General features: G+C 43.2%; 1 protein-coding gene and 1 pseudogene across 2 annotated transcripts; both read right to left on the minus strand.

Moving 5' to 3' along the window:
• Positions 1-490: 490 nt before the first annotated feature.
• On the minus strand, positions 491-13,487 carry LOC121343556 (annotated as a pseudogene).
• A 3,312-nt stretch (positions 13,488-16,799) lies between these two features.
• On the minus strand, positions 16,800-26,321 carry GPR132 (G protein-coupled receptor 132). 2 transcript variants are annotated; one of them, XM_041400382.1, is made up of 2 exons: positions 26,294-26,321; positions 16,800-17,933 (listed from the first exon to the last, which is right to left on the minus strand). In XM_041400382.1, the coding sequence occupies exon 2, from the start codon at positions 17,907-17,909 to the stop codon at positions 16,800-16,802; it is 1,110 nt and encodes a 369-aa protein (XP_041256316.1). In that variant the 5' UTR covers positions 17,910-17,933; positions 26,294-26,321. The 2 variants fall into 2 exon arrangements, with proteins under 2 accessions (XP_041256316.1, XP_041256306.1); XM_041400372.1 differs by lacking the exon at positions 26,294-26,321 and adding an exon at positions 19,788-19,844.
• Positions 26,322-26,651: the final 330 nt, after the last annotated feature.

The following is a 26,651-nucleotide window of genomic DNA, read 5'->3' on the forward strand; positions in this document are numbered from 1 at the left end:
CGGTCTAGTTGACAAGGTCCTGTTTGACAGGACTGGATCTCAGAAGTCTTTTCCAACCTAACTGTGTCCTAAAGCTGCCGCCGCCCTGCTGAGCCAAACCCCCTCCCCAAACCTTGCCGCGGTGACCCCAGCCCGATGCAGCTGCACATCTGCAACCACTTAGGCCGCCCCAGCGTCTCTCGGTCGCTCTCCCGGCCGAGCAGCTACGTGCCGGCTGCTCCGGAGCAGCCCGGGGGAAGGAGGGGCGGCTGGCCGGGGCCGCCGGAGCGCCGCAGAGGCGGCAGCTGCTGCCTCCCGCCCCCGGGCGCGGCGGCACGGGGAGGGGAAGGAACTGGAGAAAGGGTGGGATAGGCAGCTGGAGGATCGGCGAGGTTGTGTAGGAAAGGCTGGGAAACAGCAGAGCTGTAGCGTCATACAGTAAAGCAGCAGGAAATAACATTTCCATACCAAAACGAGATCTGCTTTTGGGACAAAACTCTGTCATCTCTTGTCACGTCATCTGGCTCTTCTTTGTAGAAGTAGTCCCAAGTTCATTTGCAATTTCGTAGTTGCTTTCAGTTTGCTCAGAAGTGTCAGCTCTCTCCTCAAGCTGTGCATTCAGGTAATTGTTCATGCCTGAAGCCTCTGCACAGGTTGGCCATTCCCTGACTGGGTGGGCTGTTTTCCCTTTTGTTCTGGCAGCTTGAAACATCCTTTATGTCAGAGATATCATTGATCTGACCAGGGCCACACTATATCCTTTATTATTATGGATCACATTATTGACCATGGTTACCTTGGGAATGTTATAATACTCATCTAAGAAGTTGTCTCTAAGTATTCTCTCCTTGCAGCTGTACATACCATTGCTCAACAGAGTGCATGCACTACCTGGATCTATTTCCACACCAGCACCCTTGGCATCACACAGATCTGAGTTTTTCATTAATAGTTTGGCTGATGTCTGCACTGTTATGCCTCTGGTTTCATGTTGTAACACATAATTCTCCACGGTGGTTTTCCTGTGATGGACATTTAAAACCCCCTTCACAACTTCATGTGACACTCACTTCAAAGTGGAGGTCCTTATATTGGATTCTGTACAGTCAAGAAAGATGTCTCCTTTCTTTTGTTTATTTTACCACAACATAAATGGTACAGCCTTTGAGTTCAACTGAATCAGCACTGCAGAACAGGCCCTCTAGAACACAGTGACCAGGACAGGTGATGACTGTGTCTGCTTCGTAACTGGCATTTACAGCTGTCAGTGGATTACAGTGAAACTATATTTCTAGGTCTTTACCACAATCAGCTACAAGCCCAGAATCACACCATGTTCTCAGATGTTAGAATGCAGACTCAGTCAAGGCTCAACACATCACACAAAGTAATCCAAGTTATCCTCCTTCTTCTCCCTGTCCCAGTCCTGCAGATGCACTGGTAGAAGAGCCTGACGTGCTCTACAGCTTGTGCTGTTTGGTAAAACTCTCCTGACTCATCACACACAACCCACAGCTCCCACACTGGTGTCTGGTGTCCCTTAAGCTTCAAGGAGCTTCTGCTTTCAGAGCTGAGTACTCCATATCAGCCACCCCAACAAGAACCTCAAACACATTTTACGCCAGATTTCCTGCTGTTCACATGGTGCAAAGACTTTGTCCAGGTACTCAGTTGTGAATTGTGTCACCCCCAAAGTTTTGCAATGTTAATGAAGAGTTTGGACCTTAGGTTCCGAGTGAGAGTCGGTTTCTTTCAGCTTGAGGTGGTGCCTCTGGAGAGGAATCCCAAACAAAGAAATCCCTGGGCCTTTATATCCCCAGTCTGTGCACCTGATCTTCCTGTGCCCAATGATGGTTTATGGTCTGGAGTCTTCTAACACCTCATGGAATTCTTTCTCCATGTCCACGTGGGCAGCCCATTAATTGTTCTTATCTTGCATCCTGAGGCCCTTCAGGATCTCAACTCTTATCTGAAGATACCCAGTCTTTCTCAGTTTACTCCCCTGCTTAGCTCTCCATGCTGACAAAGTTCACTTAAAGTTCCATGACACCAGGTTTTTAGCAGGACCCATTCATGCTAGACTCTCAGCAAGTTACAATTAAACTTAACCCTAGACATTTAATTTCTAACATTTTTATAAGTAAACAGTGTAATTCCCCAACATGCAGTCAACCAAGATGTAATCCCGGTAATCTCTAAATTGCTTGTGAAACAAAAGATGGTCAGCGTGAAAAATATCTAGAAAAAGTCCACTCCTGTTGGGGACAGTCTTTCCTAACGCAGTGCCTGGTTTGTCATGATGATGCCTTAGTCACTCCAGGAGCCATCACTCCAGACACTCGGCATACTCCTGGAGCAGATAGATCCAGGCTCTGCCACCTCCCACAGCTGGTGGCAGCAGGGCCTGACCCTGCCCCCCGGCAGCCCCTGCTCAGCAGGAATTCAAATAGGTATTCCCACAACAAATCCTGCAAGAACCTTTGAGCCTCCGTGGAGGCCCCTTTCCAGGCAGTGTGGGGGCTGTTCCCTGAAGGATCACTGCTCGGAGAGTTCATTTGCATTGCTCTTTCTAGTGATAGCATCATCTCTATAGAGTAAGGTACTTAAGTCCCCTCTCCTTATTCTTTTTTCTTTCTGTGTAGCTACAGTGAGAGGATCATAACATTTTTTAAAATGTTTTTTTTTCCCCTATAACTTCTCCAGTGAAACTGGAGGATGTCTTATGGCTTAAGAACTACGTCATCTAAGTTTCTGACTAAACCAGTGAAAGAAAAATTGTGAAAGATTCTCCATCTTCGTAAAAAATCTGATAAACTAGTGATGTCTCCTCATTTGATTATTCTCAGCAGAAAGCAACTCACATCTCACATGTGTGAAAAACAAAACTTGAATAGTCAAAATGGAAAACTCTGGACAGATCTTTGCAAAACAATGCAGCCTGAAGTAGTTACTAGAGACTCGAAAGAGATGTCTGCAAAACTACCTGACAGGGGAAATGGAAATGAAGAAAGTAACTGCATACAAAGAAAAGGAAAAAAGTGAGGGAATCACAGGCCAGGATCGTCAGGAGAGCTACTGTTACTTCTAACAGCAATCACTTACATTTTTCCCCACCTAATCCTACTACAATACATCTTTCACAGTTCTAATTCTTTAAAATATCCAGTCTTTTTACAAGACCATATTTTAAAACTTGCTGCAACTTGTTTGTAGTTTAGTCTCTCTCAACAATATAATCTCTATTCTATAGCCTTCCTAAATCAATACACCTTATCTCAGTGTTTACATACAAATGTATAAATTTGTGTGAACTTTCTATCAGGTTTTGAGAATTCTTTACAAATCCATTTCTCACAAGAGCATATACCCAACGCTTCTAGATGATTGGAAGGCATTGTGCTGCCTAGTAAAACACTGCAGAGCAGCCTGCCCGCTGAGGAAATTAATAACATGGGTGACAGGGAAAATGGTGCAAATCAGCTCAGCAGGTCTCTCCTGGGAAGCCGGGTCACCACTGACATGCAGCAAGATCTCCAGAGAGAATGGAAGCTCTGGAGGGATTTAAAATCACTGGCAGCCTCTATAAAATATGAACGGCATGCTCTCTTTGTCTGAAACAGGAGGCACCAGGACTGGTGTAACAGGAGCAGGCATTGCCTTGATCTTTCCAAGCAAGTCGGAGGTGTAGATCCATCCTGAGCACATGGAGGCAGTGATTTGAGCAGCAGCCCCAGGCTCAGAGGAAGGCCGGGTGGAGCGGAGCTGCTGCCTTGAGCTCCCTTCCCCTGGCTGGGCAGCGGATGCCTCGTGCTCGGTGGAAGGACGGGCTTGGCTTCAATCCCTGAGAGCTGACTGTGCTCCAGCCGTGCCGCCTTCCCGAGCTGAGCATCCGCGGCTGCGGGAGCTGAGCCGGCAGCCAGCTCCGGCTCTCCGCAGCCCGCAGCCCGCCTGCTCTGCCCGGAGCCCTGCGTGCTCTGCCCTGAGCCCTGCCTGCTCTGGAGCCCTGCGTGCTCTGCCCTGAGCCCTGCCTGCTCTGGAGCCCTGCGTGCTCTGCCCTGAGCCCTGCCTGCTCTGGAGCCCTGCGTGCTCTGCCCTGAGCCCTGCCTGCTCTGGAGCCCTGCGTGCTCTGCCCTGAGCCCTGCCTGCTCTGGAGCCCGGCGTGCTCTGCCCTGAGCCCTCCCTGCTCTGGAGCCCTCCCTGCTCTGGAGCCCTGCGTGCCTCTTCCTGCGGCGGTGGCTGGTACCGCCTGGCGTGACCTGCGTGCCATGGGCGTTGGAAAGCAGCCACTGCTCCCTCCCGCCCAGCCCCCTTCCTTCCCGTCTGGAGCAAGCCTGTGCTGGGCTGTGCTTGATGCCTCGGGAGCTTTGCTGCTCCTTTCTCAAAGCTGCTCAGCCCCCTGCTGAGCTGGCCAGTCTTTCACACATTGGCTGTGACGGGAAGGCTGTTTAGAGCTGGATAATGTTTATAAAACCGCAGAAATTAACAAAAACGCAGTGTCCAGTAGCAGGGCTGACACTACCCTTTTAAAAGACAAAAAAACCCCCAAACCCAACAAAACCAGACATGACTCAGCCCTGAACTGGAAGCTGTCAGCTGTCGCCAGTGCAGTGCTGTGTTCTGGCTGGCGACTCTTTTTGAGAGACAAGGTGTGTTAGCTCAAGCTCTCTGCATTACCAGCACAACTGCCTGTGGTTTGGAAGAGTATTTTTGGCTGTGATCCCACTGGTTCAGAACAAGGACAGAGCTTGCTTGCCTCTGCCTGCTAAAGACAACGTGGACTTGTTCTGAGTCTGTATTGTTTATCTCATAATTACTGTTTGATTAAAGCATTTAAGATATGTTTGTCTTTTTAATTTCGCTCTAGAGTAGGGCAGGAGGCCCACTCCTAGTACACATAGTTTCCTTTAAGCCCAACCTGGCAAATTCTGATTACTTCTGAGATAGGGAGCATTATGAATAAGTTCTGAGTGCTTCTGCAGACAAGCACATTCCTGCAGCAGAGCTCCCCTAAAAAATCCAGAGGCAGATGGAAAACCAGCTAAGGAGTAATTAAATGTGCCTGTTCCTCAAGAAACAAGCCTGTAGTAGCAGCTCAGCTGGGCCCCATAAGCCAGGTACAGGATCCAACTTCACTGCGTTCAGTCTGCAGTCACAGTGCACTGAATGTGAGAGAAAATTTTTGGGTCGTTGCAGTGTGTTAATATGTGGATCACCAAACGTGGCTGGAAGTTCTCAGCCTTATGTGAGGGTAGACTTCTCCTTCACTGCTCTGAGCTGGGATGATACTCCTACCTGCAGGAGGGATTAAACAAAGAGCAGTGGGCAACTGGTGCCTGTAAAACAACCCAGAAGGTTTGTAGTAAGCAAGTGAATATTTGCGGGCTAACTGTAGCTTGATGTTGGATGATAATGATGCTGGCATCAAATGTTAGTGGCTTACAAAATGAAAATAGCACAGTCAGAGCACTCATCACCCCAGCTAATCCACGCAGCAGCTAATACATGTCTGAATATGGCACTGCTGGCTCAGCTGGGGGTTGGAAAACTGAACAGTGGCAGTAGGCAGGTGATGGGAGGGGCGTGTGGCTGTCAGCACAACAATGGCAAAGCATTCTGTTCCTAGGCACAAATCTGTCTGCCTCAGGCCACCAGCCTCAGGCCTTGGGTTTTATGGCTGTGAGTATCTGATCTATCTACTAGGAGGCCATGGGGATTAGGAGTGACATGAGCCAAGAAATGAGTTCTTTGTAAGAACTTGTACCGACTGAGATACTCTGTGAGCTAAAAGCAGCCCTGCTGTTTTTATCCAAGCCAGCTAGTAGCTTTATGGAACCAATGATAAATTGCTGAGGAGGGGTATTGCTATGTTTGGATTGCAGGGAATAGAGTGTTAACAGGACACAGGGAAGCAGTTAGGTTTGCAGTAGTCCACTCGCTCTCTTAGCCTGCCTGGCTGAAGTGGTTTGGTTGTAGTTAAAGACCCCTCACGGTTGAAATCAGTGACCATGAGTTTCCTCTTACAGTGGAAAGGCACTGAAAGAAATAATGACCTCATTACAGTATTTGTTTAATCTGTTCAACCAGGATGTTGTGACAAAATAAAAGTAAAAAGCAGTGTTTTAAGCAAGATCTACAGTTGCCAGCCAATTCAGAGAAGGTGCTCTTCATGGCAGGTGAGAAGTGTATGGTAGTGGACATTGGCAGGGAGGAGCAAAGCCCAGATGATACCAAGTTAATAACAATAGGAACCTCTAGTGACAAAGCACCATGCGCTGGACCAAACAGCAAAAGTCTCCAAATGTTGCACCAGCAGTCAGCAAAGATGGATTTTAAAGTGCTGAATGTTGTTTGGGGTTTTATTTTAAGGTAGCTCATTGTGATAGTTCAGGTTTATGTTTGTGAGGAACAAGATTGTTTTGTTGTTGCAAAAGTGCTGCCTTAGAAAGGAATTTTAATAACTAGAAGAACAGACCTACTTCTTAATAGGGATTTTTTAAACGTGCATTTTGGATACTTGAGTGCCATGTTATCTGGTGCTGCTTAAAATATGTGTTCTGTATCTAAGCATAAATACCATAGGCTATGACAGTTGCTATAGCAACTAAGCATCTACTATTAAATAGCACCCACAGGCTGAAAAACCATGTGCAGCCTGTCAGTACACAAGGTATTCCTTTCTTTTCAGCCAGCTAAGAACAGTATTTTCATCTCGGGAGCTAGTCTGTTTCTGATGAATGTGTTTGTGCTGGTCATGTGAAGATCTTTTCTCCCCCATCAGCTCTACCTTCCTTTGAAACAGGAGATACTGTAAGAACAAAATAGCCTGGAGTGATTGCAGGCTGAAGAAGTTAATGAATAATTCCTTTTTTCGTATATTTTTGAACATACATTAGAGTGTGGCTTTCAAATCTTTTAGTTCAGATTTGAGCTTGCACCTTTGCTGTTCTGCATCTTTTGATATTACAGTGTTTTGCTCTTGAAACCAGCCTTTCAGGAGGCACCGTGCTGTTCCTACAAGCTGTGTCCTTGAAAATTACAATATCAGTGGGAAACTAATTTCTGCAGTCATGGCAGACCGGAGAGTTATAATTCAAAAGCACAGTTAGAACTAACAAAACTTTTAGGAATATGTGGTGTAGTTATTTATTTTTAAGCTTACCTTAAAGTTGGTATGCATTTGGACATGAAATCTACAGGGGAAAAGTAGAAAAATAAGAACACTGATTTTCATATAATAATAATAATAATAATAATAATAATAATAATAATAATAATAATAATAATAATAATAATAATAATTCTGGTGGTTGAGACTTCAGTAACAAGTTGTTGACAACATTAATTGTTTTACATTTTCCAAAGCATAAATGTGATTTTCTTTAGACCCATAATAAATAACAAGAATAAAATTAAGCATCAGTAAGAAGAAATATGCTGGTTATTGAAATGAATGCTTTATCTGCAAATTAAAATGACCCTGTATGAGTCTTGAAGAGTAGAAAACAGCTGTGATGGCTTATTGGAGTGTTTGGATTGTTTCCAAATTTTATTTGAGAGTCTGATGAATCAATAGGTTAAAAGGAAAGTGTACTGTAGCCACGAATTATTGCTGATGTTGATTTGCTGATGGCTTAGCAGAATTCCATAGTTTGTAAAAATATAAATTATAGTAGGAACAAAACAATTACAGTTTAATAAGAGTATCAAAAAGTGAGGACAAGAAGTAGGTAAACTAAGGCATGAAAATGCATATTAAAAATGTGAGGTTTTTTTTCTTAAGAGAAAAATTGCTAACACATGTGTTTAAAGGGTTAACCCTTTAAGTTAGAAGCACGACTATGAAGAGAGATAACAGCCTGTGAGCTGGTCTTGTTCTCTGCTCTGGTCCTGCACCTCGATGGGAATGACAGCCTTGACTTTTGTAGCAGTAAAGGAATGTTAACTCCTGTCTCCTGGTGGTCTGCCAGTAGCCAGTGGTTTCCCAGCAATCATTTCAATATGTCTCCTATTAATGGAATAATAAATCTTTAATTTGTGTTACTTACAAGTAGCACCAATTGCCAACAGACTTGGATAAAGTCGCAGGAGCTGCTGTGAGCCGTGGTGCGGGATGATGTGGAGAGAGGTTTGCCGAGGCAGGGAGGCAAAGTGGGGCTCATCAAAGAGTTGTTCAGAATTTGCTGGGTGTTTAGATACTGCGTGGGGCTCAGCTGAAGGCCTTAGATGGTCTGCCTGTCTCCTGCCACTTACATCCTCTCCAGGGAATCATGGACAGATCCTGGCAAGTTCCATTTTTTTCAAATTTTAATGCGAGAGAATTGTTTCTTTCTCCCCGTGATTTCTCTGTTTCTGATTTTTTTTTTCCTTCTTCTTCTTGTTTCTCAGCTTGTTTGTAGCCATCCTTGAAAAAGGTTGTGTTTCTGCCATATTTGGATAAATATTATAGCCTGATCTTGTGTCTGGCTCAACAGCTACTTGTATGGTGAGGATAAGCACACAAACACACTCCTCTGTACAGACTGTTCTACCTAGGAGCAGCACAAAGTCGTACTAATTATGTTTACGGGATGTGAAATTCAGGGATATAAGAGGTACTAATTTTTTTTTCTTCCGCTGTGAAATCCACCACTCTCAGCAGGAGAAATAGGGTAGAGTCTGGTGCCCTCTTGTGACTACATTGAATTACTGGAAAAACATTAAATTCTGACTTAAAAGCGGACAGAGCTTGAATTACACTGGAAAACACAAAGAAATTTATCCTAAACAAAAGCTGGAAATATAGAAAATGGTGAATTAACCTCTCGGTGTTATTTCTGAGGTGAAAATTCTACGTGGTTCAGAATAGAGGCAGTAGAGTCACAACTCATAGTTGACTGATATGTGGAATATTTCAATGATATGTTGCTTTTATAAAAACTTTTTTTCATGCTATTCAACTCGATATGGTACCGAAGGATGGACAAGTCAGGGTTATACATTAATATTGCCCTACCTAATGGAAGATTGTACCCAAACTACATTTCTAAGTGAAAAACTCCCCAAATTCTCCAAATTCTAGGGAGTTAAAATCATGATCTGAAACTATGATCCAGCAAAAAAAGTTCAGATCACATTTAATTTTCCACAGCCTTAAGGGAGAAGGAGGATGTCTATTTTCATGGCTTTGGTTTAATTTCGTTCTGGAATTTCTTGTGTAGTGTTATTTTCTTATCTTGGAATTTGACTAAGAACTTGTTCTAATATCTGAAACTGAATGCTTGGATGACAAAAAGAGAAACATTTCGTATAATTTCCAGCTTCCCCACTCTCATGAGAGGGGAATAATTCTGGTCAGAAAAGGCAATGACTCATCCTTTAAGAAATCAAGAAGTGTCCACTCAGCCTCTCTAGGGAAAGCCCCGTGCCGAGTTATAAAATCACATACACCTTTGAGTTCTGATTTTGTGTAAACTGAAGTTGCCCTCTGACCTTTAGTTTCCCATCAAACTTTTCTGACTTTACAGCCTGCCTGTATCTGCTTCATTCCACTGTGTACAGAGGAAGATCCTCATTTGTCCTCTTCTTGTTTCTGCTGAAATTTCAGGTTTGTTCTTGGCCTGTCTAGAATCTTGTGGGCCATTCCCACAAGTCACAACAGCAAGATTTGGTGATACTCCTTGAGTTCGCTTGCTGTTTAATGTACTTTTTTTCTTCCCTTTTCCATATCACTCTATCCAGTCCCAAGTTTAATGTGAAACTTCTGCATTTGTCACCTTTGGGATAAAGCTGTACCTGCCAGCTATGCAGCATTGCAGCATTCCACTGAGAGCCTTATTTTAGGAAGGATTTGAACAAAAGAATTAGAGACAGTTAGAAACCATACATGCAGCTACATGGAAAATTACAGGATTTTTTTTATACCTTATCAAATGTCCTGTATCAACACACTGCCTCATCACCTATAAATGTCAAACATACTAGAATGAAAACTACCTGTAGTGGGTAGTGTGAGCCACATCTTCTTGACTATATTTAAGAAAGGCCCCAGAAAATTCCCCTGCCCCCAGGTATCAAATTGATAGGTAATAGTGCTGTTGTCTCAAGTGTATCAGAGTCACACTGACAGAGACTTCATCCCAGAAAACTGGTGCTAAGAGTGCTTCAAAACTCTTGAAAGTAGTGTCAGGAAGGAAAGAGTTTGAGAGGCAGAGTCCACATGGATAGATCTTCAAGAACTAGGGATTTTAGAGATTGTTGCTGGAGGTCTGTTGTGTACAGCACTGCAGTAGTGCTACTGGTGTCTTCAGTCCTGTACCTAGGCAGGTGGCATGAGCCTTGTGAGTGCTTGGTCCTGGGTGTTTCCAGTCTGGAAATCAACTCTGTGGATCAGTATCACTCTTGTCTTCTGAAAACAACAAGACACCTCCAAACAGCAGAATATCACAGTGAGGAAAATCCCAGCAAAATCCCCAAGGCTCTAAGGCCCAAGTTACCAGGAGGAGACACAAAATTAAAATTAAAGTCTGCGTGTTTTTTTTTTTCTGATGCCCCAGCATAAATAGAAGCAAATAAAGTACTTTGAATCTGACCCTGAAAGTGCTGACTAATTAGAATTTGTGCTTTAATACCTCCTATTTGCCTCCACGCTGTTCTCTGCTCCATTGCAATAAGCTCTGAATATGCATAGACACACCTGCTCATGCTTTCTAGTATCTCCTGCAAGGACTTGTATTTTAAACCGAGGAGCCAGACAATGCTCAAGGGAAGAAATGTCACATTTTACAGATGGGGAACTGTGATACAGGCTGCTGCATTTCTAAGTAGCTTTCTGAACATGGATATTTGCATATTTGTTCAGAACATCTGTGACTTAAGGTTTACAAGGTTTTTAAGGACTTTGTATATCATACAGCACCCTTTTCCCACAGTATCTCTCTTGTCTTTCATTCTTCATCACCCTGAAGAAAATATTTCAAGACAGACCTTTGAACATAGAAGGATGCTCTGTGATCATGGGCTGAAATGCACAGGCCCTGTCACCGACAGAGACTACCGAACAGGATGGATCATTTCATGGTGCAGTGAGAGGTTGCTCTTGTAGACAATATTCATGTGATGTTTTGTAAATTTTTACCACATCTTATCATATGTCCTCAGCAGAGTTTCTGTCTGAAAGGCTGGTTTTTGCTTCATTACCTCTGAGCATTTCTTACAGGATAGAGTAAGAGAGTAAAGTCCTAGAAGTTATCAGTGATGTGAATTACAGATTATACATAATGAGTTCAGAGCCCTACCCTTTCTTACCAACAGCTCATGATGGCAGCTACTAATAGCCATTACCAGGGTATTACAACAGTGTAATGTTGGGATAACATTTCTCTTTTTGTGCTTCACATTCTTGTCACTTTGAGGTCGTGCTGCATCCCTGCTGCAAGCAGAAGCGCCCTCTCCTGTGCAGAGGTTCATTTTGCAGGGAAGGAGGGAGAGTAATGCCATGCAAACCACCCACTTCCAGCAGGCACTGAAGAGATGGAGAGAGCCGGTATCACATCCTCTAGACCCGGCTGCAGAAGACATGCTGGGAGATCCAGCTTCAGAGAGGTAAAAAAATTATTGCATCTCTTTGATGCAGTCCCCCCACTCTTATTTGCTACTGTTAGTTTGTGCTCGTTTGAAAATAAGATGGGCATTCCAAATTGTCAGGGAACTTTGGCAGCAGCTCTGGGGATTCTGGCACCTCTATGCTTCCCTGCATGCCAGAGAGGTAAAAAAATTATTGCATCTCTTTGATGCAGTCCCCCCACTCTTATTTGCTACTGTTAGTTTGTGCTCGTTTGAAAATAAGATGGGCATTCCAAATTGTCAGGGAACTTTGGCATCATTTCACTGTACAGAGGAAGTTTCCTCGAAGACCAGTCCCACAGTGTGAGCTGTAGAATAAGCTCACTAAGAGAAGCCATTAAGTTGTGGATATTTCTGAAAGCCTGGTTCTGAGTTAGATTTCATAACTCACTACCCAGCAGAAATTTGACATGTCTGTACATGTACAGTCACAAGGTGACCAACTGCAGAAGAAACTTGTCACATGTGGAGTGTCTGAGTTCATTCCTGTGGGGTTTTGCCAGCTTTTTAGCAAAATTGTAGCAATCCTCTTGAGGCAAAATTTAATACAGAACATGAAAGCATTTCTTAGTTAGGAATAAAGTTTTATAAGTGAGTTACCCTAAACATTTACTTAAAAAAAATTGCAGTCTTCAGATATAGCTTAAAATTGATGAATAAACAAACAAATCACATATATTGTCTGCAAAAACTAGTCTGGCCAGCTCTAGTTCATAGCCAGAAATTATTCATTTTGTGTTTTATAGTCATACTTCAAATAATCAGCAATGAGCTTATCTCCCAGGTACATTATAAGTGTCTGAGACACATGTAAAAATAAAATAATGTATTATTTATACTGTAGCCCACTCTTTTAGTCAAATGATGGAAGTTATACCTGAGTAAATGCTGAGTATAAAAGAGTGAAATTTTGTAATCCCACCCCTTACACTAGTGAGCAGCTTACCTGCTCTGCAACTTATGTATGGAGACCTGGCCATCTAAAGACCAAATTGGGAGGCACAGCCTTGGTTTGGCTCTGTACTCTCTCTAACTTATCTCATAACTTGGACTGAGTTGGGGAAGTTGGGAGCCAGATCCCTATGGGTACAGATCCAGATGGCTGTGTTGAGAACTGCAGATCTGATGTAGCAGGTGAACCTTTCTTCACAGCATGAAGCAGTCCCTGTGGGCTCACTGGTGGTGTCTCTGGAGGAGGAAAGGGTGGAAAGACCCACACTATAAATCCACCCCTCAGATCTGCTCTTTGCTGTGTATCTCACACTTGTGCCAGTGCTGAGACCTTTCCTTTGCCTGAGTGGCACAGTCCGATACTGTCTGGCAAAAAATAGATTGTGTGCTTGAATTACCAGACAAGAAACAGTTGCTTTATATGATGGGATATTTTAACATCATGGAATGTTTCTTGATGCACTCACTCAGCCATAAAGCTGCTTTCCTGTTTATCCAAAGAAGTCAGCATTTGCAGTTTTCCCATGTGGATACATTGCTTGGTACCAGGCCCCTAACCCCTTCCGTAATCTATCACAGAATATTTTAGCTTGGAAAGCATCTCTGGAGATTACCTAGGTAAAATTTTAAGTTAGATCAGGCTGCACAAATCTTTGTCACTTCTAAATTTTTGTTTCAGAGTGTGTCTGAACAGAGAAACTCCAAGGATTGTCATTAAGAGAAGGTACAGAATGACATAGTAATTTAGAACAGCATGCAGCTTCACTAAGGCAGAACTGCAGCTGTTGCAGCAGACGCTTATAATCCCTGCCCCCTGCATCTATGGCACTGGGTTCCAGTGTTAGTTCATAGAATTGTAGAATATCCCGAGTTGGAAGAGATCTACAAGGATCATCAAGTCCCACTCCTGACTCTGTGCAGGGCACCTAAGACTCACATCACGTACCTGAGAGCATTGTCCAAATGCTTCTTGAACTCTCTCAGGGTTGGTGTTGTGACCACTTCCCTGGGGTGCCTGTTCCAGTGCCCACCCACCCTCTGGGTGAAGAACCTTTTTCTGACATCTGACCTAAGTCTCCTGTGACTCAGCTTCAGGACATCCCTCAGGCCCTGTCCCTGTCACCAGAGAGAAGAGACCAGTGTCTGCTCCCTTGATTCCCACCATGAGGAAGCTGTAAACCATGATGAGGTCTCCCCTCAGTCTCCAAGCTGAACAGACCAAGTGATATCAGACACTCCTCATATCCTCCCCTCCAGAGCTTTCACCATCCTCATGGCCCTTCTTTGGTTGTTCTCTAAGAGCTTAATGTCATTTTTATATGGTGGCTCCTAAAACTGCAATGGACTTGAGGTGAGGCCGCACCAGCTCAGCGCAGAGCAGGACAATCCCCTCACTCAACACTCACATTTTATCAGAGGAAAATCATCAGAGATGTTTAAATTCATCAAGGTAAATAGCTGACTTACATCCATGTCAATCAGTTCAGAAGCCTGTACCTCTGGTTTCTTCTGAATTCACTGCTATTATTCAATAAGGTTTGATTTCAGACTATGAAAATCCTGAGGTCAGGGCAGTTTGCATGTGCATCTTCAGAGATGAGTCACCAGTGCTCTGGCTGGCAGGGGCTGTCAGCAGCCATGTTCTGCTGCTGCTGCAGAATTCTTTAGCAATTGAAAGTTACAGATATTCAGCACCTTGCAGGTCTCTCCATGATACCTTAGAGAATTTGATCTCTGAGATGCATATAAAAATAAAAATCCAGAATTTTTTAATTAGCACCGCAACAGAATTTCACGTTCTTCCAAGAAACAATCACATTCTTCCAAGAAACAATTTAGTATTATTGGACTACTTTTGAGGACAAAATCATTTCACATATAAATACCAGAGGAGTCATTAAATAATTAAAAAATGAAATATGTAATAAATATAATCAATTGAGGATATATAATTTTGGCATAATGGTTCTTTACAAAAGCGTAAGAATATATAAGAATAAAGCACAGAAATATCTATGGCAATTTTAAGATAATAAAAAGTATTGTATTTATATTAAGACTGGTTAATATTAATTCAATGCAGAAATGTCATAGTCAATAACAATTTCAACATGTCACAGAAATACAACACCACAGATTAAATGGAATTATGCTGTGAAACACTCTACAGACTCGTACTCAGGCTGGTTCCTGATCTGTCTGTTGAATCACATAAAAATATGGAGAAGTTGTTTAGATAAACACTGCCAGATTTGTATTATTCTTGTTTTTTAAATTTTTGTTTAAAGGCACAAGGAACTACTATCAACAAGTTATTCATTGGCTGATCTCAGAGTGCAAAAAAAACAACAGGGGATTGCAATATCAATCAAAATAAATGCACCTTTTATTGAATGACTACAGCAAATGCATTAAAGGAATTAGGAAAAAGGAAAAAAATAGAGAAAGAGAGAGGGTATAGCTACCAAACGTAGAGAGAGGAAGTCCTTGTGGTCCAGTTGATGGAGTTCACCTAGTCACCTTGGGGAGATCTCAAAGTCCCGGTTATCTCAGGGTTCTATTCCATTGCTGAGGGGGGGAAACAGATCTTGAAATTGCCGAGGGGGAACAGATACAATAGAGAGAAAGTCCTTGTGGTCCAGCTGATGGAGTTCACCTAGTCACGTCGGGGAGATCTCAAAGTTCCTGTTATCTCAGGGTTCTATTACAGTCCATTGCTGAGGGGGGGAAACAGATCTTGAAATTGCCGAGGGGGAACAGATACAATAAAGAATAAGTCATTGAAATCTCTGAGGGAGAAAAAGGTATTGAAGATGGGTACAGACAGTTCATGTTTTCAGCAGGATAAGTCAGCATCAGCAGCGAGTGGGACCCATTGTTTCAGGACTGGTTTCTGGAGTCTAGCTCCAGTGAACACATCTGCAGGCAGCACTTAGCAGGCATCCTGCTTCAGTCAGCCCAGCACCCCTGTATCACGATTATGGGGGTCTCAATCTCTGTCTGTCATGGTGGTAGTGGAGCAGAAGAAGGATTTTCTATGGGGGAGCTACCAAAGTTGCCCCAGCAAGTTCATTGGGCCAAGAGGTGGGAAAATTCCTGGGCTGTTGTTGCGAAGCAAGTGCAAGCATATATGGCATGTTGCCCCCTGCTAGAAGCAGTCCCTGTAGACACAGCTGTGAACAATCACTTGGCAGGCCAGAACTCTGCTCAGGGGCCTCAGGATTTTGGTTCATTCACCTCTGGCAGGCCAGAATTCCCATCAGGGTCCTCAGGATCCCGATGTCTGTCCTTGGGATGGTCGTGAGGCAAACAAGGGGAACTTCAGACCGTCTCTCACGATGTTTGAGGGAGTTCCCAGCTGTGGGGAGGAAGGACTGTGCTCTCCAGGCTGCCAACCTTCCATACCATCTGTGAGCCTACCCATAGCTTCTACAGACTCCTACACAGTAGAAGTGGGATCAATAACAAAAGGGAAGGGTTAGCTTAGTCAGAAACAAAATATGAGTTCAACAAACATTTGGAGATGGCATAAAAGCAGTCCCTGACTCCACATGGAAATATATACATTTTCTGTATATTTCAGTACATTCTAGGTCTATGCAAAACAAATAATATTTACTCATTGTAAACTATCAAGCATTAAAATTGTAATTTGAAGAATTTCAGGGCAGTGCGGGATCTTGACTAATGCAGCAGCAATACTGTTGGTCTGTGTTATCAGGCATTTTTTTTGCCATCTAATTCTCCTGGAATGTGTGATGTAGCTGAAGTTACATACTAGACTATGAGGAAGACGTTTACTCATTTTTAATATTTTCCACTGGTTAACCACAAACGTTAACAGCAGAGCACATGTATGAGAACTGGAACATGTACCTCCTCAAGAAGCAAAAATTTCAACATTAAGAACAGCATATCGTTCTCCTCTGCAGTGCTTTTTTAAAATTTTGCTCAGAAGATAAAACTGGTTTTATTTCATATGAGAGAAAGAGTCAGTCCAAAACAAAAAAAAACGTTTAGGATCCCAAATTGAGTCAAAGTAAATTACTTCATTTATTTCACGTATCCTTAGCAAAGCAGTATTTTCATCAGTGGTACTGCTGGGCAAAGTTAATTGTAGGAGACAAACAGAAATGTGAATTACTGCTCCCATAGTGACCTCAAGGAGTTAATGGCCCATGCAGGATGTGCAAGATGATGTCAGCATGTAAAAACTCCTGTCCTGCAGCTGGCATTGGGAACTTCATATTTGTTCCAGCAGCTACCAGCTAGCTGCCACTTTCCTGATCTCTGCCACTGGTACAGGCCTTCTGAATGTCAGATGAATCTGTTATTTCTTTGTTTTTTTTTCTTTGGCCCCCTTCCTCTGATTCTTTCAGCATTTCCAATTTTATGTTGTCAGTATTGTGATCAGTGGATGAATTTAGCTTGGATGAGTTCTGTCTCCCTCTCCATCTTCTCAGGCACCTATAACAGTCTTTTCTGACGTTTTCACTGACCAGAACGTAGATGATTGGATCAGCAACACTGTTTGCAGTGCCTAAACACAGAAACACTGTAAAAACTGAATATATCTTATTTTCAAATGGACATGGGCAGTCCTGATGAACCAGAAAATATATGGCTCTTATTAAGAGAACCACATGGTATGGAGCAAAGCACATCAAGAAAATAACAATAACGGCAATAGCCACATGCTTCACTTTGGCTTTCTCACGACAAGTCAAGCTGCTGCTTCTTTTTATAGCTTGGAAAATTTTGCAGTTTGTAAAACACAGGATTAGGAAGGGTACGACAAATCCAAACAGGAATCTAGCAAAACTGAAATAAGCCAATAATATGTCAAGGGGCACTGTCTCAAAGCAGGTTTTCACCTCTGTACAGTTTTTCTTATCTTCCATAAAAAATACTGGAGTGTGGATTCCTGCAACCACAGCAAAGAGAAGACAGACTATAATGGTGGCTATTTTCTGTTGTCTTCTCCCCCTTGATTGCAGAGGATGGACCAGTGCCATGTAACGATCCACAGAGATGCAGCACAAAAGCAGAATGCTGATGTAGATATTGCAGAAAAAGATGAATCCTGTTATCCTGCAAGCAGTGTCACCCATGGTCCACTTGTGCCCGTTTTGCACATAGATAATCCACAAAGGCAAGGTACTTAAATACATCAGATCACACAATGATAAACTGAAAATGTAGATGGCAACTACTTTTTTCCTTCGGATTTGTACAAATGTAAGCACAGAAGTTAAGCAGTTTGCTGGAAGGCCTATAGTAAAAACGATGCTGTAAACAACAACCAGAAGTGTCTGACTCTCTTGATAAGGAATTTCTGGGCAAGTGGAATTACAATTTTCATGTAGACAGCGTTCCATTATTCTATTTCCAGCTGATATTTCCTGAGAATCAGAAGACAAGGTGGAAAGTTAGCATTGCATCACTTAAAAATATGTGTAGTAAAGGTTTTGGTCCTATAGGTGCCAACTTGACATATCAGTGGAGCAAGTGGAATGGGGGATGTTTGAAAGGTTCCTCCTCAGACATGAACTGAGAAAGAGAGGGTCACATTCCTCCACCTCTGAGAGTTGGACTGGATTTTGGTGGCTATGTGGAAGCTCTCTCAAGGGGGATCTGAAGTTTTGTCCTTGGACATAAAATCATCCATCTCCTTTTTGTCAGTTCCCATTCTAAAATCATACTGTAAATGCTAAAACTGCCATCAATCCTCATGCCAAGCATCACCTGCACCCAAAATCTCACATGGGGATCAGTCTACAGAAATAAGGCAGAGGAATATGAAGTTGTGGACCAGCTTAGATATATTTGGGAAGAAGGAAAAAAAAAAAAAAAAAAAAAAAAAAAGCAAGCTGGGTTCAGTATTCATTATTGTCCCATCTTCACAACGACTGGAGAAAAGAATCCTCACTGTTGTGTGGAGAAGATGGCACAGTACTCAGACAAGTGACAGAACCTGAGGGAATAGCCTGAAGGGGTGTCAGGGGAGGTTTAGGTTGGATATTGGAAGAAGGTTCTTAACTCAGAGGGTGGTTGGGCTGGTGTTAACTTATGAACACGGTGGTTGCAATAAGGGCTGGTGGCAATGTGGTTTTTGCTGCCCCTGGGCATCTGCCACCTTTAGTGGAGGAGGAAGGGTCTCTTCTGGGCCACCTACCAAACTGCTGTGTAGAGGGGATAAAAAAGGTGCTTGATCTCAGGGTCAGCAGTGGTTCTCTGCCCAGGCCTCGTTTGTGAGCTGACATACAGAGCTTGTCCTCGTCTCAAAACACACCTGGTGGTGTGAGAGCTGCTGTACACCTGCACACCACAGAGCTGCTGTACACCTGCAATGCACAGAGCTGCTGTACACCTGCACACCACAGAGCTGCTGGACACCTGCAATGCACAGAGCTGCTGGACACCTGCAATGCACAGAGATGGTGCACACCTGCAATGCACAGAGATGCTGCACACCTGCAATGCACAGAGCAGCTGTACACCTACACACCACAGAGGGTCTTGGAGACCTCCCTTTCTATGGTGAAGCACAACAGGTGAATAGAACTCACAGTCAGGCAGATGGTGACATCCAGGGCAGGGACAGGGCACAAGTCACACACCACCTCAGTTACTCATCAGCTTGTCTATCCCACACACCTCCATAAAAACACCTTCAGGAGTGGTTGAGGGTGCTCTCTCCTTCCCTCCTCCTGCCTTTACTCACTTCTCCTGATCCTGTGCTTGTCTGAATGTTCTCCTTTCTGTAGGGCTTCCCCCAGAGCAGTCAGTGATGGTGCAGGGCAGTAAACAGTGGAAGGGTTCTGGGACACATGCTCCCCATGCGTCTTTGTTTGTTTGTTTGCCTTGCCTCTTCCCTTCCCACTTTTGCTCCAAGTCTCCTTCCCATGCTCAGCACCCATGAGGGAGCCTCAGGAAGGAGATGCCTGTGACTTTCTAAGCTACCTGCCTGGAGCAGGCATTTTTCCTTGGTGTTTGGCATATGGACTAAGCCACAGGGCTGGGGCTGAGCCGAAGAGACCTTCACATGTAGGTGGCTGTCAGTGCCAAGCACAATGCCTCAGCTGACAAAGTGCAGCCATGGGCATGGACCTGCACTTCAAAAGAAAATTGGGTGCTGAAGGACTGTCCTGAAGCTTTGACCTGTCAGCTTTGGGGCTTTGGAGGAGGAGTGCTCTAAGTCCCAGCCCGATATAAGGAAGGAGGAGAGGAGGCCACCCATTTGCTCCACTCCTCACCTTCTCCAGCCTCTCAGCCCTGTCCAGGGAAGAGTCTTCTTCCACTGGCCACTGCATCCACCTCCAGCTCACAGCTTCACTTGCCTCCACTCAGTTCTCCAGGCCTGCAGAGAGGTTTCCTCCTCAAACTGAAGATCACAAAGCAGCACTCAGCAGACAATTTATGACATTTATCCTGGTGACGTTTTCTCTTGTGTTGACACACCTTTAAGGGGAAGGAAGTAACACCTTGTGTTACTACAGGAAGGAAGGAACATCTTCCACACCCTGTGATTAAAGACAACTTCTCTGTGCCTCTACAGCCCTCTTCAATTGAAAGACATTCCTATCAGACCTTTAGAGTTTAATAGTTTGATGCTTGGCTCAGCCCAGACAATTCCCGTTTTTGTCTTCCTCTGGGATGTCGAGGCTAACCTGCATCTCAAGTATTAATTCAAATGAAATCCAGTAATAATTACACCAGTGAAAAAAACTATGCACCATTTTCTATTAATATTTGTGGTGATCAGTTTTGGTTTGAACACCAGAACTCAAGAGATTTATCACACCCACCAATTTTCAAGCATTTATAAATGATAAAACGTAGTGATGGTGGCAGGGATGAACAATATCCAAGAAGGCATTTGTGTGATACAAACTTTTCCAATGAGTTATCTTTGCTGCCCTGTATCCTTCAGTTGAGCAAGCCTCTCCACAGTAGCTGTTTTCACCTTTTTGTGGCCTCTCCTGATCTGCTAGGTCTCCCCAGTCATAGGTGTTACAGCAGCTGTGTTTTGCATCAGGAGCTCAGTGTATTTTTGTCAGGACTCTGACGCTTCTTTCTATGTGAGAGTCACTGCATGAGACATACCACAGTTATCATGTGCATGATTCTCACCTTCAAGGTGTGCAAAACATCTCATCTTCCAGGACTGAGAGATAACAAAGCACCTGAGCAAATATTAATATATTTGAGAGGTCACAAAGCACCTGAGCACAAATCACTTAGTACATCACAATGTACTAAGATTTGCTGCATGCCTCCTCTGTACTTACACTCTTCTAATTTTCTTATGCTCTGTCCATGCTGTTAGACATTTAGATAATTACATTTCGTACTCCTAAAATGCAGTGGCTCCTGCTGCTCATTTTGGCCAGTTGCATTAATCTTTTCTCAAGAAAAGTCTTTTCAGTAACACTGAAGTGTAAAAGAAGGGAAATGAAAACAAGCAGGAAAGCAAAAGGCTTTACCTTGTCTTTTTTTTTCTTTTCTGTTGTTTGTGTATGAATCGCTTATGTGAAACTGTTTAAGTTTCCAAAGGAGAAGTTGGAGTGATAAAAATAGCCACTATTAGAAAAAGAAAAAAAAAGAAAATTACAGTTATGGTTACAAGGCAGAGAAGGGTAAGTCAAAAAAAGCACAATAGTTGGACAGAGACTGGTTGAAAGTCTTTGGAGAAACTCACCTGAGATACACAGGAATGGAAGAAAAAAAAAGGACACAGTAAAATCCATAACATGAGTACAATTACATGAGCAAAGCACATTAATTAATATATTTTTTATTTTCTAATATTTTTTCTGATCATCCATCTCTTCCAGGGATTATTGTTACAGCCTAAAGTTTTGAGGCATTTATGTGGATATTAGGAACAATGTGAAATAACTGCTATGATGGTTAAAATGAAAACAAACTTTCCCTTCACACTTTCCTTCCTGTCCTCCAGTATCTGTAGAGGAAAACAACCTGAGTGTCTCAAAGCATAAATGAGCCTTCAGTGGAAGAGGCCCTGAGTTTCTCCTGGGGATTCTGTGTCAGTGGAAGAGGACCTGAGTTTCTCCTGGGGATTTTGTGTGCTTTCCTTGGTAGAATGTGGTGCTGGAAGATTTGACACGAGGGTGCCAGCAGGAAGTCAGTTGGACACTCAAATCTATACTGAAACACATCAGCTCCCAGATGTGACATTTATGCCACCTACAGTGCTTGTCACCAGCAGTGTCACCCTTCCAACGTCTGAACCTGGGCTTCTCCTCGTGCAGAACTTACAATAATTGCCTGTAAATTATCAACTGATAAACCTTTGTGTCTCTTAACTTGAAACTGAGAAATTGCTGTGCTATTTGCTCTGCTGTTCTTGAAAGAAGGAAAAGTGTTTATGGTGTCTTTGAATAGAAACAGATCGTGGCCCCCATGCCCAGCAAGTCAGTGAACTTCTTTATTTTTTTCCATTATTAATAAACAAATTAGTAAATGAAGTCACTCCTATAAGCAAATCTCAGCATAAAAAGGAGAAACAGTCATGGCTCCACTTGGTTGCCCATCAGAGCAATCATTTTTACTGACACGCACAACACAGCGGGATTTGAAGCTGTATAATTTGAAATTTGAACATAAGCCCATGTATTTTCAAGCAACTTTGTTTCAAATTTGAAAATAATATATGAATATATAATCTTGGCACTATGTATTTTCAAAACTCTGTTTAGAAAAAAATGTGTTTTAGAGCTATCCTGGCAATCCAGCCTGAGCACAACTCTGTCCTAAAATATCTTTCTTCCAGTGGTGGAGCAGATAACCCCTCTCTTGGCTAGTGCTGGTTAAAACAAGTTTCAGCATTTGTAGGCTGAAAGCAGCAAGACCCTGGGATTAGTTATACAGACTTTATATTTAATTCTATTTTGCAGATATGAGATGTAATGCAGATATAAGCAGTCTTACAAAGATATTAAAATAAAGATAATAATAAATATAAAAATAAAGAAGATAATAAAGAAGATACATGGTAAAAGAGAGAAGTTATTAATCAATTGCCTTTCAGGAGGGGAGCAGCTCAGCAATCTTTCCTGAGGAGGGAAAGATACTTGATTTACCTCAAGATAACCCTGTTCATAGATGTGAACTCTCAATGACTATAGATTTTTAAATACCTAAGTGCAGGTTTTTACATAAATCCATACATCCACTTCCCCCTTTCCACAATCTAGAAATCCCACAATAGTACTAAATGTGTTAAATTTGCTAAAATGGGCAGCTGTGGTATTAGTAAGGGTAGCTGTCATAATCCAGGTTTGACAAAGGCCCAGTTTTAAAATGTGATCCTTCCTTAATCTGGGTGTCCTAGTGCCATGCTACCTGGAGAGGGACTGTACAGGAGAGAAGAATGTCTGGTGGGTGGGGGAGAAATGTTGACAAAAGATGCTTGTACTGGGTTTAAGGCCACGTTATTCAATGTATATAAAAGCAGGTAAAACTCCTTAAACATTGTAGGTAGGGGAAGTTCACAGGTGAAAAATAGACCCCAAAATCCACCTGTACCAGGGGGCTTTGGTCTCATGATTCAAAGGCTATGAGTCAGGATTTTGGGACTTCAGACCTAGCAGTTTCTCAGTCCTCCCTGCGAGCATCAGAGTGCAGCTATTGCAGGGAAGGTTTATTCCCTGGTACCCACCAGCTTGTGTGGAAAACATCCCACAGCCAGAGAGGAATGGATCCATGGCCAGGAGAAGCATCAGGAAGCCCAGAAAAGCTGTCACAAATTTGGGGCTAAACTGTAAAGCCTGTCAAGCCAAAAGGCTGAGGTGAGTGTAGGTGTTGGAGCAGCATCAGTGAAAGTGAGCAACTGAGAGCAGCTCTGCTTCACACCTCACCACACCTGAAACCACCAAGCACTCCGTGACTCCCGAAAGCCACTGCAGCTTAATTGGTGACCTTGTCATTTGGGCTAATTTTATATAGCTTTTGTTAAAGAAGGGGCCCATCTGGAAACCCAGCTGACCAAACTTTCCTGCTGGCTTGCTCTGAAACTACGGAGTTTTAGAAAAAGTGGATGAGAGTGGTGATGGCCATTCCTCTCTCCTGCATCAGAGTGCTCAAGGATGCTGAAGCACAGCCAAATACCAGCAGATTTGGCACTAAGGGTATAGAAGTGGATGGATACTGCTCTGGATTACTAAAAGAACAGTCTGGGATGTTGGAGAACAGGCTGAGATATCAGAGAACAGGATGTTTTAACAAGGTGAGGAGGTCTGGCTATGCTGACACAGTTAGAGATGGATGTGTTTTATTGCCAGGTTTAAGGAAAATCTGACTTCAAGCAGCTGAACAAAGAAGCACCAAGACTTATGTCCAAACCCACCACTGTTCCCCTTAAAAAGTGGTGCTCTGTTATCCTTTAGATTTTAGGATTTATCCCCTTATGGATATCATCCTCCTTATTCTTAGCCTCCAGGCCTTCAAACACACTTAGAGCCATAGAAAGGCCCAGTCCATAGAAAGGCCATGTCCACCCCAACCTACTGTGACTCAAAATCATCTCTGGGGTAGAAACTGTTCAAGTGGAGCTGCTGAACATATTCATAACCAAGCACATCTGATCAAACTCCCAAATCCACAAGTGTCCCCTCTTTCCTGCACTGACACCTTCACTGCAGTCATTGCAGTCACAGGGATCACAGGCTCTTTCTGCATCCCCAGAATGTGTTTGTCTCTTTCATCCCTGTCCAATCCCCCAGTCAGAGCATGGCTTATCTGTGCTGCAAAGAGTGAGTGCAGACAGGATGGCTTTTCTTTCCAGGAGTAGGAAAATGTGAAGATAGTGTTGAGCTTTGACCCTGTGGCAGTAGATTATCTCTCCCTGATAGGAATCCTGGCCCTGCCCTCGTGGGTCTGCATGGAAGCTGCTGTGGTGCATCCCCATCAGTACTAAAGATGGTGCTGGGGAAAAACAGAGCAAAGAGTTGCCCAAAATAATTTTATGATCTGTTAGACCTGGGCTCACTGACATAACGGCTGCTACTGACTAGTCTAGCTAGTTTAATCTCAAAATTGTTTTACTTTTGTCTAAAGTAGATGTCTCTGAGCAATAGGATTTGTAAAGCCTTGCAAAAACCACGATGCCTTTTTTACTTGAAACAATCCTATTTTTAACAGTGCCTACAAATGGTATTTAACAGTGCTCTGAACTTAGAAACAAATATTTCCTCCTTCTTCATTTACTGTGAAACACAATTTCTTTGTTCCCTTTTGTCCTCTGATTTGCTCTCAACTAATTGGAGAACTTCCATTTTCCTTTTTGACATCTAGGTCACCTCCTGTAGCTACCTTACCATACCAACAGCAGGGCTTTCCCCTTAAGACTTCAGTGATACCTGAAAACCTGTGGCACTCAAAGATTCCTCTTTGGGTGTACACACACCTCTGACACCTCTGTGAGCACACTCACTTCTGCTAAATCTGTGGTGTTTTGTCTGAATCCTCATCCTCATCTCTGATCTCTTCTGCCTCTTTATACGCCTACCTCATTCTTTGTTGGCACACTTAGGGTCTGTCCTGGAAGTTATTGATGTAAAAATCCCAGTTAGCAGACGTTTCCCAAAGCATTCTGACACTTGACAGCAAAATTATTTGTGTGATCGTGGCGAGGCTGGAAGATCAGTGTCTCCCAGGAGGCTTGGGAAATGCTGAACCTGAAAGAGCTGTCTGCACTTTCAGGCAGAAATCTGTACAGAGGGGGTGCCCAATTCAAACTTTACATTTCTTTAAATGTAGTGTCCTGTGTAGAGAACTTTGGAAAAATTCTCAGAAGAAAATCAGTCTTGCCCATTGCGTACTAATGAGCAGAATAAGTTGGATTTTTTTTGTTTGTTTTGTTTTGTTTTTTGTTGTTTTTTTGGTTTTGTTTTTTTTTTGGGGGGGGGGGGGGGTTTGGGGGTTTTTTGCTTTCTTTTGGTTTTTTTCTGTTTCTCCCCTACACCTCTCTTCCCCACAACGAAGTTGCTGGAAGTTAAAGAGCTGCTGGTTTAGATACAGTAGCAGATCTAAATGGGACTGTGAGAAGGACAGGTTTAAAATAAACCCAGATGCTCTTTGGTCTTTGGAAAAGTTGTCAACTCTGAAATATTTGACAAAAAAAAAGTTAATTTAAACTCCAGTTAGCCTCCACATCCCTGAGCGCCAGATATCAGCAGTGCTGTGGGAATAAAAGGTGAAGAAAAAGAAGGAATGTAGTGTATCCAATTAGTCTTTATAGACCAGCAGGTAAACTTGACAATTAAATACCTGCCTTGCTTTTCCAGCAGAGTAAGGATGAGAGGAAAGGCTGGATGTGAATTCTCCTGAAAAAAACCCCACCATTCATATTTCTATTATAGTTCTGTATTCATGGCTCATGCACTGCAGTAATAGCTAAAGCTCACCTCACAGCAACCTCTATTCTTCCAAAATCCTTCAGTCCCAGTAATCATCTATCCCTGACTGGAACTAAAGTTGATTTCCAAGAGAAATATGTTTTTATAGGGAAGAGAATTCACAAGGAAGACAGGCAGGAGGGGCTGCATCAACTGCAATTAATTAATACAGACCCAGTAACTACATCAGTCACAAGAAGACTTAGACTCTGGTGAGGCATCAACACAATCTGCATTTCTTGAGCACAGACACACGGCATGGAGAAACAGAGGCCAAAACAGAACAAAGGGAAATGCTACCAAAGAGAAGCAATGCCTTGGCTCAGAGATGGAACACTTACCTTTTTTCCTTTCCCTTTTTTCCCCTGGTTTTTGCAGAGGAGAGGCTGGAGTGCTGCAGCTCGTGCCGTGCTCAGAGGCTGCTCTGACAGAGCTGCAGGAAGTAGCTGAGGATGCCACGTGCAGTCCTAAGTGCTGTGAGCTAAAAGAGGTTCTGTGGGCACAGCTTCATCAGAGTCCCCAAAAGTGTGTCACTTCTAGTTGGGCGTGCACAGAAAGCAGCGGCTGCCCAGTGCCAGCAGTGCACCTAGGAGGAGAAGCAGCTTTAAAAATGAAGAGTTTGCTGTCAAATTCTGTCACTTGTACAGAATTGCACAAGTGTGGGAGGTTGTGCAGTGGGTGGGAGGTTGCTTTGGTGAC

The sequence above is a fragment of the Onychostruthus taczanowskii genome, unplaced genomic scaffold (genome assembly GCF_017590055.1).
Source record: "Onychostruthus taczanowskii isolate IOZ18803 unplaced genomic scaffold, ASM1759005v1 scaffold1, whole genome shotgun sequence".
Lineage (NCBI taxonomy): Eukaryota > Metazoa > Chordata > Aves > Passeriformes > Passeridae > Onychostruthus > Onychostruthus taczanowskii.

Bases quoted from the DNA above. Each gene is read 5' to 3' on its own strand.
- GPR132 (XM_041400372.1), bottom strand. From the start codon at position 19,844: ATGCAGTGGCCAGTGGAAGAAGACTCTTCCCTGGACAGGGCTGAGAGG. The intron at 17,934-19,787 runs GTGAGGAGTGGA...TCTGATTCTCAG, and splicing joins GGGCTGAGAGGCTGGAGAAG to GAAATATCAGCTGGAAATAG.